The 20473-nt window shown below is 46.0% G+C and overlaps 1 protein-coding gene across 1 annotated transcript in view; it reads left to right on the top strand.

Annotated features, from left to right (window-relative positions):
- RAB31 (RAB31, member RAS oncogene family) overlaps window positions 1-16522 on the top strand; it is a 129063-nt gene extending 112541 nt beyond the window's left edge. The window contains exon 7 of the mRNA XM_042962336.1: window positions 13107-16522. Coding sequence (XP_042818270.1) covers window positions 13107-13204 — 98 coding nt within the window. The 3' untranslated portion in view covers window positions 13205-16522. The remainder of the gene's footprint in view (window positions 1-13106) is intronic.
- The last annotated feature ends 3951 nt before the right edge of the window (window positions 16523-20473 follow it).

Genomic DNA, 20473 nt, shown 5'->3' with positions numbered 1-20473 from the left:
AATAAAATAAGTAGTGATAAGGTATAGAAAACTAACGTCGTGCATTAAACGGAAGGACTCTAGCAAACAAAATAAACAAAACAAAAAACCCAAAATAAGTTAGTAATTTCTTTTGCCTGGGGGTCATCAACAAAAACTGAGTCTCCATCCCTCCAAACCAGAAATCGGGGACTGGGCAGACAGTCGATTTTATAAAAGGTTTCTCTCATTTCTGATCAGTTAGTGGAAGGTCCGCTCTCTTCTTTGTCTCCTGTTCAGGGTCACATTATAATTCTCTTCCTTTATGCTAGTTCCCCATAAGTAAGCTTTATTTCAGAGCTGTTTCCCAGCTGATGGCCAGATTTCCCCTTCACAGCTTCTTTGGTAAAGATGTCTGCGCTGGGTCCCCTCAGAGAGCTACCTGCTGACAGCTGTCTTGAGAAACTGTCCTGAGATGCCTCCAGAGCATAATCAGGGACTTTGCAGAAGCGTCCATGTTTACTGAGGTGCAGAGGCCCAGGGTCCCCGCCTTATGAAAAGTTGAACCCCTGAACAGTTGGTAGTTGTTCCCAAAGATCTTATCTGGCCCCAGACAATTCCAGAAGGGAGTTCCAGAGGGGAAACTGACGGTTTGATCTCTCTTCTGCCTGAGGTCATAGTTGGCGGTGCTCTCAATGTCCGAGGGGCCTTCATTTCCCAGAACAGATTTGATTTCCTTTTAACTGGTTTTGGTTCCTTACTTTAGGCTCTGAGAACCCACAGCAGGGATTATTGTGTTTGTTTCTCTTGGCTTGATGGGGAATTCACTGGAGATGGGGAACTCTGACCGGGGTTACTTACATGATACGGAAATGCGCAAGAACGCACAGCTAAGGCCTGCACGGCCCAGCCTCACTTGTTCATGGGGGTCCACGTCACCTTCCCTCCTGTCCTCATTCAGAAGGGTTCGTTCGCCCGCTGTTATTTCACCCTCTCAACAAAATAGCGTCAATCCAAGTGCATTGACCTTAGTGGTTGAACTTGAGGGTGGTAGGCTGTAATTTTATGTTGGAAACCCTGGATCCCCAGACTCCTGCTCCGTCCTGAAAATGGGCCATAGATGGAATGCTCAGCTGTCCTCTGTAGCTGTGGAATGCTGGGCGGCCTCTTAAGAGAGTTTGGCTTGAACTCATTCCATTAACCTCATTTTCCCTCGGATCAAACTCATTCTTTTCTGGCAGTGTCTGGCTTTTCTGGTGTGTTAGGCAAGTTGTGTGACCATTCAGCACTTTGTTTGGATTAAAGGTTTTGCTTAGTGATGCTAGAGAGCTCCTGATGACATTGACCCCCTCCCTTTGTGCAGCTCCTTATATGTTCTAGAGCCCTTCCCCCAGCTTTAGCCCTGGAAGGCAGATGGTGTGGCCAGCAGTGCCCAGTGAAGGAAACACAGTGCTCTGCATACCTGAGAGTCAGCTTAAGGATTCTTCATGAGCTGGGAGACTTCCTGAGGCTTACACAGATCATTATTAAAACGAAGAGCGAAATAAGAACCGCAAGGAAGAAAATAAGCCTAAGCCGAAAGTGTTAACATCTCCACTTGAAAGATATTTTTTTGGGCGGTCCAGCCAGTATACACCTGTTCACCCCTAGGAGGACTTTATGGCTCAAGGTGATGGGGACTTTGAGTAAGGAATTCCCAAGATCTTGGTGGTCCGCTTCATTTAAGAAAAAGCGAGTGTTTTGCTTAAAGCAGTGGGTAATGATGGCTTCCAATAATTAATTCCTGTATAAGCCGTAGAACAGCTGTATCACTTCGTCTTCCAGGTCAAAGAAACAAGTTCTTGCTTCTGTTTCATTATACTTTGGTTAACACTGCCTTACAGAGCACCTGGGTTCCTCAGTCAGTTAAGCCTTTGACTCTTGATTGGGTTGTGACCCCAGGGTCGTGAGATCAAGCCCTGCGTTGGGCTCTACGAGGGCTGCGGAACCTGTTTGAGATTCTTTCTCTCTCTCTCTTACTCTCTCTCTCCCCCGTTTGCCCCTCCCCTGCTCGCCCGCTCTCTCAAAAAAGAAAAAAAAAATTGCCTTAGCAAAGAAGCTTCTAGATACTCGGCCCACAGCAAGACCTTGTAGGTAGGTGCTGTAAGCGCCGGGGCGTCTTCACTCCTTCGGGTGAATTTCTTCACAACCGGGTGTTGTAGCCTAATTACAGGTTGACTTGGAATGCAGTACCAAGTACAACTAAATACACTGCGGCCGACTTTGCATTTATGTTTTCTCTCCTGCTCCTACTTGTGTTACATGTGATCCTCCTGTGCTCAAAATAGAATGGGGTATTGCTGACTTGTATGCTCCTCAAAGCAGTGTTCCAGAGACAAACGTGCCTGGGAGAAAGGATACAGTAAAAGTGGTGAGAGTAAAAGCCCTTTAAGAAGGTGTGTTTAAGCAAAATTAATTCGTATCGACTTGGGTGAAGAGACCAACGTTCCTCTTCTGTATTCCCAGGGTGTTCATAAAGCAGAAAGGAGACCACTGAGTTTTCTGAGCAGGAGTTAATGTATTTACTAACAGGAAATTGTTTCACGAAACATTATCTGTTTTCAAAGGCTAAAGCTACCCTATAAAGGACCCTGTAAAGGTGCTGCCCTGTTTTATTTGGGGGGGCGGGGCGGGATGGGCACACGGTCTGTCCCCACACTGTGCTCTGACTGGCATTCCTCCAGGGACCCTCTCCTCGATGACATTTTTGGATCTCCTTTGCCCCACTGCATATGGCTCGTTCCCTTCCATGCATTTCTCCCCAGAGCTGTTTCTGTTCCTTTCTTGAGGTCTCATGCCTTTAATTTGAACATCAGTTTTCCTCTTTGAGTTAAGACATAATTCTTCTTGGCCGAGAAAATTGTGGCACCTTTGAGTGTTCCGGTTGGTGTGTGAAAGCACAAAGAATATTCTTGTTGCCGTTTACTCATTACGGTGTTACAAATGAAAACCCAACTCTTCTGGCCAACTACTCTCTGCCTGACTCTGTAATCCTGAAAGGCAGGGTCCGGAGCTCCGGGCCTTGCCTTGATCCCCTCTTCCATCCACTAGCTGTCTCGGGCCATCAATGCGATGCTTCTCTTCTCCTTCCTGCAAACCTTAATTCCTCGAAGGTCCAGTTCATGTCTTTTTCCTTCACAAAGTCTTCACCTGCCCCAACTCTCGTGGGTGGCTCCCGAGGTTACCTCCGGTTTCCCCCGTCGTTCTGACACTTGAACACTTTTAAGTGGTTAAATTCAGTGAGCTCGTTAAAAGAACGTGGTGTGCCCCTCGTGCAAGTTCTCCGCGAGCAGGTCTTGCTGTGTCGTGTTCCCCATGAAGCTAAGACGCGTAGACAGGATGGTGCCAAATTCGGTTTTTTGAATTTGGATCTTCCTCCCCGCCTCATGATGTTCCCGGAGGTAGTAATTCAGCGTGGTCACCAGATCAAGTGAAACACAGTCAGTCTTCTACGGGAACTTAAGGTTGGATGACACCAGCCGGTTGGAGAGGCCGAGCTATGTCTTCATTCATTTATTCGACAAATAGATCTTGGATTCTTCTGTGGGTCAGGTGCCTTGCCAGACGCCAGGGACACCACAGTCAACAAAACAAACTGGCCGTCAAGTAGGGAGACAGCCTGTCGGCAGAGAGCCAAATGGGTATATGACGACACGTTGTAATAAATGCTTTGAAGCAAAAGAACAAGGATTGCAGGAATAGTGGCAGGTGGGGACTTGAGTTCGGTGGGGGAGATCTTCCCAGGGAAATGATTTGAAGCTGGACCTGGAAAATGGGGAGAGTCCACTTGGGCAAAGAGCTCAGGAGGAGCCTCAGGTCGAGTGAGCACCGTGAGCTGAGTTCCTGAGGCCGGAAGCGGTGGGCTGCATTTAGCAGAAAGGAGGCCGCAGGACGGCAGGTGGCGAGCTCCGGCACCCCCGGGTGGGGAGCGTGGAGACGGAGCCAGGTCCTTGCTCGGGCGTTGCATTGGGAAGAAGGAGGTGATACTCTGGAAGGCTCGAGAGGATTTTAAGGGGGGTGTGGCATACCCAGTACACGCTGAACGATCACCCTTGGGGAGTGGACAGGGGGAGGAAGGTTGGAAACGGCTCCCCGATTAGGGTGCCGCTGCAGTCACGCCGGTGAGAGGAGGCTGGGACCCGGAGGGGCGTGGACGTGAATTTCAAAAATCTTTCAGAAGTGGAGCCAGTAACACCGGGAACAGGCCAGGCTGGGGGGCCGAGGGAGAGAGCCGTGTGCTCCGTGCTCCCTGGGTCCCCGATCCTGGAATGAGGACGGCCAGCCAATGAGCAGGTTCTCTTGGGGCTGCATCTGTTGCGAGCTTGGCCGACTGGATTCTGGAGTGTGAGAAACACAAGTTTTGGTTTGTGGATTTTAATCATTTCAACTCCAATACCATTTTGTTGTTGGTGGTGTTGTTTTTAACTCTCCCTGAGGGCAAAAAGAGGTGGGGCTGCAGGCTCACCAGAAAAAAGTCTGTTTGGGGGTGGGACCTCGGCCAGACAGCTGTGCTTTTGTTCTGGTTAATTTGAATGGACAAGAGAACACAAGGCTTTCTTCTGAAAATCACATCTGGAGACATTGTGGACATCAAACTAGTTTTTTGTTGGTTGGTTAGCAGATTGAGAACGAGGTGAGAAATATTTTTACAAGCGAATATAATTAGAGGTACAAGCATATTGGTTTGGAGAAATCAGAATAGAGTGTTCATTCGACAGGCAGGAAGTTAAGACTTGTGGGCAGTGATCAGGTTTTGTTCTGTGATCATTCTTTGCACAGAGTGTTAGCTATTTTAAGTGCTCTGGATTTTTGAAATTCTCCAGTAGTTACTTTTTGTTTGGAGCAGGAGAAAGAAATTTAAAAACAAAACAAAGCATTTGCAAATTTCATAGTAGTGTAGCAAGCTGTCCAATGAAGGTAACTTTGGCCATTAAGTCGCAGGAAAGGACAAAGACCTACATCTCCTGTCTACTTTCTTACATCCAAAAAGTTAATTTAGGGACTGCAATAATAGGGGATGTCTGTGAAATAATGTAGTTTTCAGAATATGGACACACGGGGGTATCAGAAGCCCTGAACATGTGTTATCTTTTATCCTGATGATTCTGAAGCAGACACTGATCAGGGGTGCAAAATGTAGCAGTAATGTCTAACACCCAGCAAGTTCGCATTCTGTCCCATTGTTGTAATTGCTTACATGTATGTTAACTCATCAGTACACCATTTGTCCTGTGGAACAGGCGCTGTTGCCATCCCTGTTTTACACACGTGGACATTAAGGCTTGGAGAGGTCTGTAACCTGCTGTAGGTCACAGAGCTACGAAGCAAGCAGCCGGTGTTAGAAGGCTGACAGGGCCTCCGGAACCATGCCTGCAACTTCTAGTCCGCCTCACTGCTCATTGCCTATGGCAGTTTAGGATAACATTCTTCATAATGGTGAAAAGCAAGAAATCGTTTAAAAAAAAAACAACAAACCAACCACGATTCACCAGTATAAATTAGTGATTTAAGATGATGATGTATATCTGTATTCCTGACATGAAAAGATAAATTGCTGAATGTGAAACAGAAGTTACAGACTGGTTTGTATAATATCTTGATTTTATAAAGTCTGAACCATGTAGTGTATATAGTAAGTAAACAATGTATTCTGGGCAACAGGTGGAGGGATACATACGTAGGCTTAAAATGTGAATAGTGGTTGTTTCATGGTGGTGAGATTCCAGGGAACAGGAACAAAAACAAAAATAAAATCAGACTTGGGGCACCTGGGTGGCTCAGTTGGTTAAGCGGCTGGCTCTTGGTTTCCACTTAGGTCATGATCTCCCAGTTTGTGGGTTCCAGCTCTGTGCTGACCGTGTGGAGCCTGCTTTGTGTTCTCTCTCTCTCTCTCTCTCTCTCTCTCTCTCTTCCCCCCCTCTTCCTGCCCCTCCTCTGCTCATGTGCTCTTTCTCTCTCTCTCTCTCTCTCTCTCTCTCTCTCTCTTTCGCTTTTGGGGCACCTGGGTGGCTCAGTTGGTTAAGTAAGTCTGACTTCGGCTCAAGTTGTGATCTCATGATCTCATGGTTGGTGGATTCGAGCCCTGAATTTGGGGTCTGTGCTGACAGCTCAGAGCCTGGAGCCTGCATCGGATTCTGTGTCTCCCTCTCTCTCTGCCCCTCCCCTACTCGTGCTCTGTTGATCTCTCAAAAATAAATAAAAATGTTAAAAAAAATTGTTTTTAAATCAGGCTTTATTTTGGAAAATTTGTTAAATATACATCAGTAAACCAAATGCCATAGTGAACCAACATGCACTCATAACCAAGCTGATTTCATCTCTACCCCCACATTCCCCCTCACTCTCCTCCACCTGAATTATTTTGAAGGAAATTCCAGATTTCACCTGTAAATATTTTCAGAATGTAACTTTTTTTACATAACAATTTCATTATTACATTAGTAATCATAATACCGTTATCATATTAATATTGCCAAATATGGCTCATGTTTGCCCTAAATGGTTTCTTTGTTTGCATTTTACAGTTTGTCTGGATCAGGATGCAAATAAATTTTACACAGAGTGATCGGTTGCTATGTATTTTAAGCCTCTTGCGCAAGAGATCGCCTCTCCGTGAGGGAATCATGCAATTTCTTTTTGTCGTTGTTTGTTTTTTTTAAGTTTATTTATTTATTTTTGAGAGCGAGAGAGAGCATGCATGCACGCGCACGGGGAGGGGCAGAGAGAAAGAGGGAGACACGGAATCCGGAGCCGGCTCCAGGCTCTGAGCTGTCAGCACAGAGCCCGATGTGGGGCTTGAACTCACAAACTGCGAGATCATGACCTGAGCCTAAGTCAGACGCTCAACCAACTGAGCCACCCAGGCGCCCCTCTCCTTGTGTTTTCAATGTCCATCTTCTTAATGACTAACAACGTTGAGTGCTTTCTTATGTGCTTATTTGCAATCCTTGTGTCTTCTTTGGAGAAGTGTTGGTTTAAATTTTGCCTGTTTTGTATTGAGTTGTTTGCTTTCTTATTGTTGAGGGTTGTTTTTAATTTTTTTTAGATTTTTTTTTTTACATTTACTTATTTTTGAGAGACAGAGAGAGACAGAGCACAAGTGGGGGAGGGGCAGAGAGAGAAGGAGACACAGAATCCAGAGCAGGCTCCAGGCTCCGAGCTGTCAGCACAGAGCCCGACGCGGGGCTTGAACTCACAAGCCGTAAGATCATGACCTGAGCTGAAGTTGGACACTCAACCAACTGAGCCACCCAGGCACCCCTCTTATTGTTGAGTTTTAAAGATTATTTGTATATTTTGGATACGTGTTATCAGATATTTGCTTTTTCAAATATCGTCTCTCAGATTGTGGCTTACCTTTTCATTTTCTTGACAATGTCTTTGGAAGAGCAGAAGTTTTTAATTTTGATGAAGTCTGATTTGTTAGATTTTTCCCTTGTGGCTTGTGGTGGTTTTTTTTTTTTAAGTTTGTTTATTTACTTATTTATTTTGAGATTGAGAGAGCATGCACACAGGGGAAGGGTAGAGAGAGAGAGAGAGAGAGAGAGAGAGACAGAGAATCCCAAGCACACTCTGCCCTGTCAGCACAGAACCAGATGTGGGGCTCAAACTCACAAACTGTGAGATCACAACCTGAGCCAAAGTCAAGAGTTGGATGTTTAACTGACTGGGCCACCCAGGCACCCCTTGTGGCTTGTGTTTTTGTGTCATGTTCTAAGTGTTAAAATAAAAAATTGAGGGGACGTATCCTATTCAATGGAATAATCCTTCAGTAATAAGAAATGAGCTATCAGGCCGTAGAAAGATGTGCATGAATAAATGCGTCTTACTAAGTGATAAGAAGCCAATCAGAAAAGGCTACATACTATAGGATTCCAACTATGTGACATTCTGGAAAAGGCAAACCTATAGGGACAGTAGAAAGATCAGTGGTCACCACAGGCTCACGGAGGGAAGGCGGGAGGGATGAATAGTGGAGCACAGAGGATTTTTAGGGCAGTGAAACTATTCTATGTGTCACGGTGAATGTCTACCATTATGCATTTATCAAAACCCAGAGGATGTTGATAAAATGAGCCCCAGATGAGCCCTAATGTATCCTGTGGACTTTAGTTTGTAATAATCAATGGTGGTTCGTCACTCATAATAAATGTTCCCCAGTTGTGCAAGTCGTTAAAAGGGGGAAAGTTGGGAATGAGGGGGAGGAGTCTTAGGAGCTTTCTGTACGATATGCTCAACTTTTTCTGTAAACCTAAAACTATTCAATCAATGGAGTCTATTAATTTCAAAAGAAAAATAAAAGGAAAAGATGTCCTTGAATGGTAAGGAAGTCTAATGATTTTCGAGTAACTTAGGCCTCCCCGTTTTGAAGCTATCTGGCATCTTGGTCTAACAGCCAGTGGTGACCTCCCCCTCTTCCCTTTCTGTGAATGTCACCATTCCTTCAGCAACCTAGACATTTATCTTTGCTTTTCTCTTTTTTTTTTTTTGTTTTAATGTTTATTTATTTTTTGAGAGAGAGAGACAGAGCGGAGGAGGGACAGAGGGAGAGAGACAGAGAGAGAGAGACACACAGAATCCAAAGCAGGCTCCAGGCTCTGAGCTGTCAGCACAGCTTAACCTACTGAACCACCCAGGGGCCCCTATCTTTGCTTTTCTCTATCCATCTCGTCACCCTACTTCCAGTCAATTGTCACATCCTCCCAAGTATCTTCCTGCAGTCCCGTCCATCCTTGTTTCCTACTTCTCTTTCTAATATTTATTTATTTATTGATCTTTAATCTCTACCCGCAATGTAGGGCTTGAACTCACAACCCTGGGATCGAGAGTCCCACACGCCTCCAACTAAGCCATCCAGGTGCTCCTCTACTTCTCTTAATGTCACCAAGGTCAAGGCTGTCCTTATCTTTGACCTGGACTTCCTGCAAGCCTCCTGGCGAAACTCACTCTGTGTCTCCTGAGTCATTCTGATCCTATATAGAATGTTAGCTCATTTCTTGGGTCTAGACTCTAACAGTCAAGGTCATCTAGTAATTCCAAGATTATCTTCTTTACAGCAGTTAAAGGGCAGTTTTGAACGACTCAAGTGGCATGAGTGTCCCCCCTGTCCCCATTGTAAGGGCAGTGTTCCATAGAGATGCCCCTCTCTAAATGGAGAGGCTTGAAGGCCATTATCAAGGCTAACTACTTTCAAGTCCTATTGGTCAGTTTACTAATCAGGATGATTCTGAAAATCAGGATCAGGAAATGGAAGTTAGAGAGCAATTATGGCAGCACCTCTAACACTCAACAGAAAATGGCCGAGCCAAGTAAATCCTGAACTTCGATGAAAGGGGAGAAGAATGTGAACAGCAGAATTAACCGGGGAGGCCTCCAGGCTTACGCAGGGAATGGCCCGTCCTGCACCCAAGGAGGAAGGACAGCTGTAGCCAAGCATGCTGTTTTATTTTTGTTGTGTGTGAAAGCGTTTATGGTCCCCAGTCCAGAGCCATGATCACATTTATAGGCTTGCAATTTGTTTTTTCACGTATCGCATTCCTGAGGAACCGTTTATAAAACCTGTTTTTCCTCTGGGCTGCCAACTTTCAGGAAAACTGAATTTCAAAAAAAAACAAAAAACAAAACAAAACAAAGAAACGGCCCTTGAACTTTTCCCAAGCAGAATCTTACACAATCTGAACCTTGTTAAAATAAATACCCTGGCCTGGGATTTCTGCTCAAGGATGACCCATTACGGAGATCGTGTACTCAAAGGACATTTTGTAAGAGTGGAAACCCACGGAGGATGATGCTCAGAGCCTTTTCAGATGTTTGTGTCTTTAATATATTTGTCCTATTCTATGCCCATGTAATTAATACCGATTCAGTTGTGTGATCACCTTGGTACAAAATTACTTGGCCGTTTTCCAGAGCCATTCCTTTGTCTAAGTGCATTTCACCTTTCAGTAAGTTCCAAATAACTCAGATCACAAGATCGGAGCTCTTGTGTTTTCACAGCACTGTTGGCTTCCTTCTCTTTTTAAGGTGCTTGCCTCGTCGTTATGACTCAGCTTTCCTCAACCTCTGCCCTAAAATGGAAGCATTTCCTTTCTTCTCACTGTTTGAAGCGGGGATGGGTGGCCCCGTCCCAGGTTGTGTTTTGTAGGAGAGCAGGACGGGTCCCGCTCCTAGTACCTGAGCCCTGCTCCCCATGCAGACTCCACCCGAGGGGCACCCAGACCCCATTTATTGCCGTTAGTTCCTCCCACATTGGTAGTGGCCATGGAGGGATATGGACAGCAGCTGTCAAGTTACTGTCTCACATTCTTTTTATAGGCGAGGAAAGGAAGTCTTGAAAACACTTACTAGCTTGTCCAAGTTCACGTAACTGCGACACCACCTCTCAGATCTCAGCACTCTTTTTATCAGAGGAGAAAAACGAAGTCTAACTCTGTCTTTGAGAAATACTTTGTTCCAATCAGTGAGATTTTGCATATTCTGAAGATAAATGGGACCCGGTGCCTCTACGAAGCCAGGCTGAACAACTGATTCGAAAACACTGCTAACAGTTTAAAACAAAGGAGTCTGCTTGAGGCATGATGTGGGTCTCCTGAACCTTGTGGTCTAAACGTTGTCTTGGTTACTGCCCGTGGAGGAGAGAAGTGGGAGGCAGGAAAGAGGGAGAAGGAAGGACAGAGCAAGGCAGATGGGGATGGGTTGCCCGGACATTCATTCCCATTGTGCCTTCCATATGCCCTTTGTCTCTAGATTTTCACTCTACCTTTGTGACTTCAATGTGTATTGTATGCATAAGCTTCTTTTGTATTTGGGGTGCATTTCATAGGAAAAACCTTACGAAAACTTACAGCATGAGGCATGTGGAAAAAGTCAAAGATGAGAGGGCTAATAGGGTAATTCTACTTTGCTGACTTTAGAGTTAACAACCGAAGAATAACATGAAGTTGATGTTGGCATAGGATGTTGATTCTGATATTGTCAAAAATAGTAATCAGTGAACGGTACTTGTCTTAGTTAACTAGGGCAACGGCTTCCACCAATCAGAGTTATAATCTTGGCCCCAAGTGTTCCAGATGCAAAAGCAAAAGCCCCTGTTGCAGCACCGAACACATCCAGGAGGCACCTGAAATCTTACACATTTAAATAATGATATAACTGGGCACCATCATTCCTCCCAAACACAGCGCTTCCTCTTGGGGAGGAAGTAACGCTTGATTGGCAAGATCTGACCTAAACAAATCAGGCTATGGGCAGTCGTTGGGAACTTTCCCGTCTATCGCTTAAGATTGACAAACTAGAAGGAGCATTTTGTTTACTTCCTTTTAATTATGACTAATTAAAAAAACAAAAAAACAAAAAAACACCACAGCATGTCCAAAGGAGAAGAGTACATACTGACATTCTCAGTTGCTTCTGGATCAGGACTGAGCTGTTTGGAGACCGGTGTGCAATAGCTCTGCATAGTTTGGTCGGCTGTCCGGGAACTGACTGGAGTAGTAGCTTCAGAAGTTATTGGAATCTTCTCATCCGCTTCATAGTGAGATGAAGAGTTCTACCATTGATTTCGGATTTGGGCCAACTGCCAATGACCTTAACCTCTCTGCTTGGGCTTTGATGAGTGGCCATATCACCCGATCTGCGCAATACATCAATATCTTTGTCATCGACTCTGCCTCTTCCAGGCAATTTGACTCTTTATAGTCCGCAGGTAACATCCACTGGCACTGAAGGACTTTGTCTTTGGAACTGATTTCCCTTCCATTTCTAATCCCTGATTATTTAGGGAACTGATATACTGATGAGCTCATCTGAACAACCTTTACTTTTTATGGGGCATGGGAATGTAGCACAGAGGGCTAACGCGGGGCAGTTAGAAGGACACAGGCTTCGGGACCCATCAGAAAATCAAGATGTAGGTTATAATTAAAGAGCCACACGTGCCACTTACTGTGGATGTGCCTTTCAGCATGTAACCTGAGATGTCTGAGGCTTGGTAAAACAATGAGACTAACAGCCATCACGCCGACCTCCCAGGATTAAGTGAAGACAGTGTCTGCGAACATCTTTGCAAACTGCGAGGTTCTAAACAAATATTATTTCCAGATCCCGTCGCCTTTTGTAAAGGCCGCTTTATTGACCTAAAACTCACATACTATACATTTCATCAGTTCGAAGTGTACAATTCAGTAGTTTTTAGCATATTCACAGAGATGTTCATCTAAGAACACAGTCAGTTTTGGAACATCTTTATCATCTCGGGGGGCCTGAGTGGCTCAGTCGGTTAAACGGCTGACTTCTGCTCAGGTGAGGATCTCGAGGTTTGGTTCTTGATTTCGAGCCCTGCGTTGGGCTGTCCATTGTCAGGGTGGAGCCCTACTTCAGATCCTCTGTCCCTGCCCCCTCGCCCCTCCTCCACTCACGCGTGAGCTTGCGCACTCTCTCTCTCAAAAATAATTAAACATTAAAAAAAGAGAATATCTTTATCATCCCAAAAAGAAACCACATACCCTTTAGCTACCACCTCCCCAACCTCCACCATCGCCTTTTTAATCTTTACATTGTGTTTCTTTGCAGAGACTCTAGGACACTTCTTAAAATTACATTAAGTAAGAATAAGATTATTTGCACACGGCAGGATGCAGGATGGGGAGCTAGGTGTTAACACATGATATTATTAGGAAGATTACAATTCCCAGTCGGGTTCTACTTGAAGAAGCAGAAAAGATGAGCCCTCACAGTTACTGTGGAAGCCTTGCTGCCATGCAGGAGCTCATTCCGCTAGGACAGACCCGTGGGAGGGCTGGAGAGGAAGCAGTGGGCCCTTGCTGGTGTGGAGAAGGTGGCTGGGAGCTTTGCCCCTTCCTCTGGAGCACGGGGTTCCAGATCCAGGGAAATCCACATTCCCAGGAGGCTGCTTTTACTTTTCCTCAACTTCCTAAACAGGAGTCCAACTTCATGCAGCAGAACAAGGAGGGAGGGAGGAAAAAGAGCCTGGACCCCTCTACTCCCTGTACAACCCAAACATTAAGGGGAGGTGTTGAAGCAGGGTCACAATGCGTATGTGGTGCCGACTAGAGTGAAGAAACTCAACCCTGGCCTCCTCTTTGTTCCAGGTCGCCAGATCCCACCCTTGGACCCCCATGAAAATGGAAACAATGGAGCCATCAAACTTGGGAAGCCAGCCACGCAAGCCAGCCGGCGGTGCTGCTGACCCGTGGGCCATGGTCCACAGTACTTGAAGAAGCCAGAGCCGACCTCCCATTCTCGGCAGCTTGGCACCCCACATAGGAAGAAGTGGGATGCTGGCTTGGCATCCTAGAAGACCTGCAGTGGTGGGGCAGGAACTGTCCCTGGGAAAGGCTTCTAGAAAAATCCGCCACACTGCCACAAAATGGCCTTTGGTGCATGAAATGCAAACGGGAGGGAACAGGTGTTAGGTCACGAGTACAACTGATTTTTTGTTGTTGTTGTTAAAAACCTTCAAATATTCTTAAATTTGTACAGCAGCCACATCGGCTTAATATGTGTGAGAGTCCAAAGTGGCGATCCATTCTGATTTCCTGTGCTCCCCAGCCCCATTTCATTAAGTTCTTCAGTACCACTGCCTCTGTTACCTGACCAGCCTTCACTGAAAGGTTCATTTAATTTAATTTAATTTAATTTAATTTACCTTTCAATGGAGTGTAATTGGCCCATCACTCAAGCTACAGACTTGAGCCATGATGAAAGTGAAGAAAGATGCATTAGAAACTGTTGTCTACATCTCTTTTACTTGGTGCCCGTTTTCCGTCAGTCATATATAAACACACCAAATCTAAGATATCGCACGCAATTTTGGGAGTGGGAGGCCTAGTTTGAAAGAATCATTTAAGTAGTTACCGCGTAAGCGGTGACAGATGTAGGATATAAATATTTTTCCAGAGACTGTCTGGTATGATCGTCTCCACAGTAATAAACGCCTACCCTCTTAGGGAAGGTTAATGCACAGACTATGATTTTACTAAGACAGTATGTCATGGCATCATATCTAGGGGGCAAATTAACCAGGGGATGTTCGAGTCTAGATCTTAGGGCACATCCCTAATAATATCAATTAATAGGTTACAGGAAAGCCAGCCAGAGGGAGCACCAGCACCTTAAGATTCTAGACCCCCGACATTACAAAATTGGAGAAAGCGTTCTAGAAGATGCCAGGCTTGGGCAGGTGGGCGCTACGGCTACCCGGAGGTCCAACCCTGGAATGCTAATTAGCTGACAGTAGGCTTTCATAAAACCTTCCCTTCTAGATGCCCTGTCTGCTCAATTAGTTAAAGATGCCTGAATCCGATGGAAGGAAAGGGAGAGAAGGCATGGAAAGGAAGAAAAGCTATTTCCATTGGAAATCCAAATTTTATTACCATTCTGACGTCCATCAATATCTGGGATCAAGAAGCCCTTGGCTTCCTATTAGGGCTTATATTGGAAGGAAATTCTTAAAGGATGTTTGGATCCATGCCTTGCGTGGGGGTAATCAGGCAGCCTGCTAACAGGGCTGGCTGGTTCCCTTTTTTGCTAGGAACATTCAAGACCCAGCATAGTAGAAAACCTATAATGTAAAAGCCAGGAGAGAGATTGTGAGCTGACAGAAGACCTCAAACTCCCAGTAACCCAGTGCGAGCTGCTGCTTCCGAGTCCTGTCATGGCTGTGCCCACCCTGCTCTAGACAGGTTAGAGGTGCTGAGATCACTGCCAACAAAAAGCGAGAGTCTCTGAGAGACCCCGACCAAGCTGCCACTAATTTATGAGGACTGCAATCAAGAAAACAGGCGGAAATCGCAGATTGAGGTGTTCTGTTTTGTTTTTAACTCAAGAATACGCTGTCAGTCGGATACTGTCAACTGTCGCACCCCGATGGCAAAGAGTAGCGTGACCATCTTAGGATGTGCAGGCTGGAGCAACTTACTTTTGGTTCAAGAGGGCCTCTTAGCTCTCCCAGACAGGCACCTCAAAAACTGCTAGCAAGTGGCACTGGGATGTCTCAGCAGGGCCCCTGCTGGGCTTTTTAGAGTTTTCTCCACATCGTCAACTCTGCTTGCAAGCCGAGTGACTGTCGCGCCCCTTTTGAAAGTTAAACAACTGGGGCTGCAGATTGAACGACCCCTTTCCAGGTGGCACGCGGGTTTGTCGTGGAGCCTTTCCTCATCCAGCGGTCCCTGAGAACCTGGGTCTGTCTCTAGACAGCTGTTCCGGTGGCCCAGCTAAGGTGCTAACACCTCCCAGTGGGGTTCACAGCCTTGGTCTGGGCCTTCGGCGGTTGCAGCTTGCATGAAAGTAGCTGATGTTAATCACATGCAGCGAGCGAGCAACCCACGTATGAGCCCAGGGTTTTCTTCCAGAAGCCCATCGAGGGTGTGAACCACTCCTTTACCTTTCTGTACCGCCTTAACTATTCAGGCCAGTCAGATGGCAATAGATACATAATCAGTACTCCGAGCAGTTGGTGAAGAGAGTACATGGCACTCGGGCACAAGCATTCATGCAAACACGGAGTCTTCCCTGAAGACAGACGCTCGCGCTTTGTCCACAACGAAGCTTTCTGACTTTCTTTCTTTGGCCTCGCGATCACGTTCTGGCTGTTCTGATAGTTGAATTATAACCACGTGATATTACGTAAAGGCCCAAAACGTCAAGAAGTTTCACGTGATGGAAACCCTTCACATAATTTTCCAAACTTTGCTTTTCTCCTTCCGTTTTCTTTCCTTTCACGGGCGTGTATATGTGTAAATATGATTTCGTATTTGTTACCACCGACACGTAATCCATTTCACCGGCTGGGCCTGGCTTGTGCCTATGTGTTGTACCGTGTAGGCACGGGTTCTCACGGGGGTTATTTCCCCGTGGGATCCCCCACGATGGCGCTGGAGTCATGCAAACGTTTTATGTAGGTACATAATTGACTTGCCATTTTACAGTTGAAATGGTACATCAGGGTGCCGAATAGGACGTTACCTTGCAGACGAGAGAGGGTTGAAGGCCTAAAACTAACTTCTAGCCAACGAAAGGGCTGTGCCCCCAATGAGCCCTGAATTCATTTTCTGAGGGAGGTTTGGATGACAGAAATCCTTCCTTTCAGATCAAGGAGTGTGGCATACGGTGGCTGAAGCTGAGCCCCTCTGGCGGGACGCCACCTTGCTCTGCAGTGCTCACAGCGGGCTGAATTACAAGCCAGCTTGTAAACGAAAGGGCTCTGAGCTGTATTCAGACCCATTTGGTGTCTAGGGCGCTCTTTCAACCGCCATTGTTGAAAGCAGACCCAGTGATCCAGTGTCAGTGCTCTGCCGTGTAGACCGTTCCTTTTTCTCGTGTTTTTATAAAGGGCTTCTGTCTGGGCTGGACCCAGTTCTCACATATAGAAGACACTGCGGCAGACGATTAGGGTCTCTCCACCTTGTATTCTATAGTAAGCCATTGCCCTCAACATCGCCCAACTGTATCTGTTATTTTGAGTTTAACAAACACTGATTCATACTAATAAATATTGTAAGTTTTACCAGCTCTGTCTTTGTCTTCTAATGCCCAGCAGGGTAGTTTTCTTTAAACCACAGTCACCTCGGAATAGAGAAAGGTGATTCCCCAGAGACATTTGCGTACCTGTGCACACGAGGACGTGTAGAAGGATGTTGGCTGGCGCTGTTTGCAACAGCAAAGTGTCTTCCCCTAAGGAAATCAGTAATAAAATGTGGCACAGTCACACGATGAAAACTACAGGGTAATTAAAATGAATGCAAGATCTCTCACACATCAATATGTATCTCAAAACAGGATTGTGGAGGGGCACCTGGGTGGCTCAGTCGGTTAAGCATCTGACTTCGGCTCAGGTCGTGATCTCACGGGTCGTGAGTTCGAGCCCCATGTCGGGTTCTATGCTGACAGCCTGCTTCGGATTCTGTGTCTCCCTCTCTGTCTGCCCTTCCCCCACTCACAAACATGTCTGTCTCTCAAAAATAAAATAGAAACATTAAAAAAAATTTAAAAAAACCCAGGATGTGGAGTGTGGGGCTACGTACTGCACACTCCCAAGGGAACCACTCTCACCGTGGCCTGTGTGAAAGACCTTCAGGAGCTATGCAGTGCACAGCCTGAGCAACAGAGCTGTGGCCTGAATGAGTCAATAAAGCAAGCTGAAAAAGTACAAAAGCATCTAAATTGACACAACAATAATGTATGTTGTTTGTGAATGTGTGTGTGTGTGTAAAGGAGGCATTAGAAGGAAAAACACCGATTTCTCTATCATGCTTACCTCTGGGGAGGCAGGCAAGCAAACAATCAGGGAAGGGAACGAAGGGCAATAAACTAGCAGTAATTTTTATCTGTTTCATGATAGAAAACTGTGAAGCCAATATGACAAAATGATAGCGTCTGGTAATTTCAAGGTATGTGCTTTATTAGTGCATTTTGCCGTGTTAATTTTTTTCAAAGAGAAAGGCTATGGAGACAAGAAGCAAAGAAGGATTAGGTTGACTTTGTAAACAGGCTGGAAAGAATTCCTAAGTGTCATTGCCAACTTAATGTTCTCAGGACGTTTTCTGAGGCTTACGTATGCCCCCCTTCCACTGTCTCGGCTACCCCTGCCTGCCCGCCAGACACGCGGACTTTTTTTTTTGCACACCTGTACATCCGGTGCCTTCTAGGCAAAGCTTTGTTCGATTCATGGATGGACCTGGAACAGAGTGTGAAGAGGGAGGAAAGTGGTGCCCCACTTTCTCAGCATTCAAGTTTCCCCAAGGCGCGGGCTTGGAAAGCTGCCTTCAGAATATAATCAAACAAGAAACAAAACAAAAACCGCCATCACCAAGAGACCTGGTGTTCCAATTTTGTCCGGAGGAAGAGTCTTTCTTTTGCATCGACTAGGAAGTCGTTGCCTATTCATGGCAATTTGGGGAAACATTTTAGAACACTCCGATGGATTGCTGGATTTAGCCGCCAAATTTTGGCCTTCTGTGTCGGTAACGTTCTACACGGAGATTCCCTTCTCTCTTTGCTCCCTCACTTTTGCTGTGTCCCATCTTGGGGGTTTACTTAATAGAGCCCACGGTCTGAGGAGTTGTGCACTGAGGCACCTTTTACGTTTCTACAGAACAACTCTGGTTATTTATGGGTTCTGGAGAACGAGGGCAAAAAGTCTAGGGCTACCCTTAGCCGAGTACAGCCTGGGGCTACTGTAAGTAGTCTTGAAACATTTCCTGCTCAGACAAGCATCATCCCAAGAGCAAGGCTTGCTGGTTAGAAGAGGAGGGAGTCATCCTAACTTAATGAGCATCTGTCTCCAGGAGCGTCTTCCCTGAAGTCTTAAGACCGTGCAGCAACATGAGGTTCCGCTGGCTTCTTGTACGTATGTGAAGCTACCTTCTCGCCTCTATTCCAGTGTTCACTGAGACACCACTAGACGGATAATACCAAGCATGGGCAGGTGTACTGGAGACGGGCACTCTCATGCTGGTCAGAGCATAAATCGATAAGTCTTCTACAAAGTGGTTTGACAATGTGTATCTGAGACATTTGAAAAGACTACATCCTATGACCCACTAATCCTGTTCTTCTATTTGTAGGAATTAATTTCAGTATATGTACTTGTGTTTGTGTGTGTGTATATATATATATATGCATATATATGTGTATATGTATGTATTATATATATAATACACACATACGTTACCTATTAATGCATAACATATTCATCCAAAACTTAGCGTCTTAAAACAATAAACACCTATTTTTTTAAGTTTATTTATTTATTTTGAGAGAGAGTGCAAACTGGGGAGAGGCAGAGAGAGAGAGCGAGAAAGAGAGAATCCCAGGCAGGCTCCACGCTGTCAGTGGGCAGCCCAACGTGGGGCTCGATCTCACGAACTGTGAGATTGTGACCTGAGCCAAAATCAAGAGTCGGACACTTAACCAACTGAGCCGCCCAGGTGCCCCAACTATAAACACTTGTTATCTTACAGTTTCCGTGGGCAGGATTTGGGAACGGCTTAGCTGGGTGGTTCTAGGTGCAGGGTCTTTAACAGGTGAATTTGAGATGTTGGCTGGGGCTGCAGCATCTGAAGCCCTCACCGATTCCCTAATAGGAGGGAGGCAGGAGGCCCCATTTCCTCACCGGGTGGACCTCTCCATCCACTGCTCAAGGGACCTCACGATGTACTAGCTGGTTAGTGCAGACTTATTCACTAGTGTTTGTCCCAGTATCGTTTATTAATAATGAAAACTTGGAATGATGCAAATGTCCTATGATAGGAAATCGAATAAATTATAACCACAAAATAGAATACCGTAACCCTTAAAAATTACAGTGTTAAAAATCAGCATTACTGGCTACAAGAGTCAGGGGCATGAAAATGTACTCTTGCTTTTTCCGTAATAACTTCATTTCTACCTTGAGCCCCTGTTCTGTCTAATGCGGAACGCTGGATATGATCATCCAGCTAGTTTTACCCAGTAAACTCTGGCTTCCATCACTGTGGGCTTAAGCGCACTGTCACGATTTAACCCTCACGTGCTCCCAAGGGTGGGTGGCGTGGTGGTAAGGATGCATCTCAGCTCCTGGAGGGCTGCTGTAGTGTTTCTGGGTCTCACTGTCTGGCCAACACAGAGGTCTTTCTCTGTCCCCCTTGTCTTGTGCACCTGGCGCCCTCCAGTCTGCTTCTGCACCCCACTTAAAGGTCCTGGGAAGATTTTGGATGAGAGCATGAGCTCCCCTGGGGTCCTCAGAGATTGGTAGGGCAGCAGCCTGGACTGTGTCGGGTGGGCTTTGCCAGCATTCCTCCTCTATTGCTGGGGCCCCCGATGACTGCCTGGGTGGGGGGCATAGTTCTCGATCTTCTTTCTGGGAGGCCAGTGGGAAGCTGGTGCTGGGCCCACCTCACCCAGATTGTGTCTGCATGTAAGCTATCTCAGCTTCTCCGCTGCTCCCTTCCCATAGCCCAGGGGGTGTAGGAGTGGGGGGAAGCAGGCCATAACTTTACACTAGCTTTGTCAAGCCTTTCCCTTTTGAGTTCCAAAATCCTCTGGTTTATTGCAGACTTTATTGAGAGTGAAGGGGATGCTGTTAATATCAAGCTGGTACAACAGGATTAAGTTGGATAGTCTCAGGCACATTGGGACACATGGTCATTCTGGTCCAGCCTCTAGCAAGATGGAAGGTGGGTGTTGGGGAGGTGGGACAGAAAATTCAGGAGTTCCTGGATAAGTACCTCATCACAGCTGTGTTGGTAAAGTCTTCCATCCATCCATCCATCCATCCATTTATCCAACAAGTATTTGTTGAGGGCTACTATGAGCTGGTGCTGAATGAGCCCATTCAGATGTCTACAATTTCCAAGCTTATGAAGGAGGAAACCAACATAAGGGAAAGGACAAGAAAACCAAGAATGGCAGGAATGAGAAGAAGACATTCTGTTGAAGGCAGACAGGGAGGCTTGACTGGGGAAAGCATGGTGACCAC

The sequence above is a fragment of the Panthera tigris genome, chromosome D3 (assembly GCF_018350195.1).
Source record: "Panthera tigris isolate Pti1 chromosome D3, P.tigris_Pti1_mat1.1, whole genome shotgun sequence".
Taxonomy (NCBI): Eukaryota; Metazoa; Chordata; class Mammalia; order Carnivora; family Felidae; genus Panthera; species Panthera tigris.
Note: the sequence above shows the minus strand (reverse complement) of the source record. Positions and strands in the feature narration are given on the sequence as shown.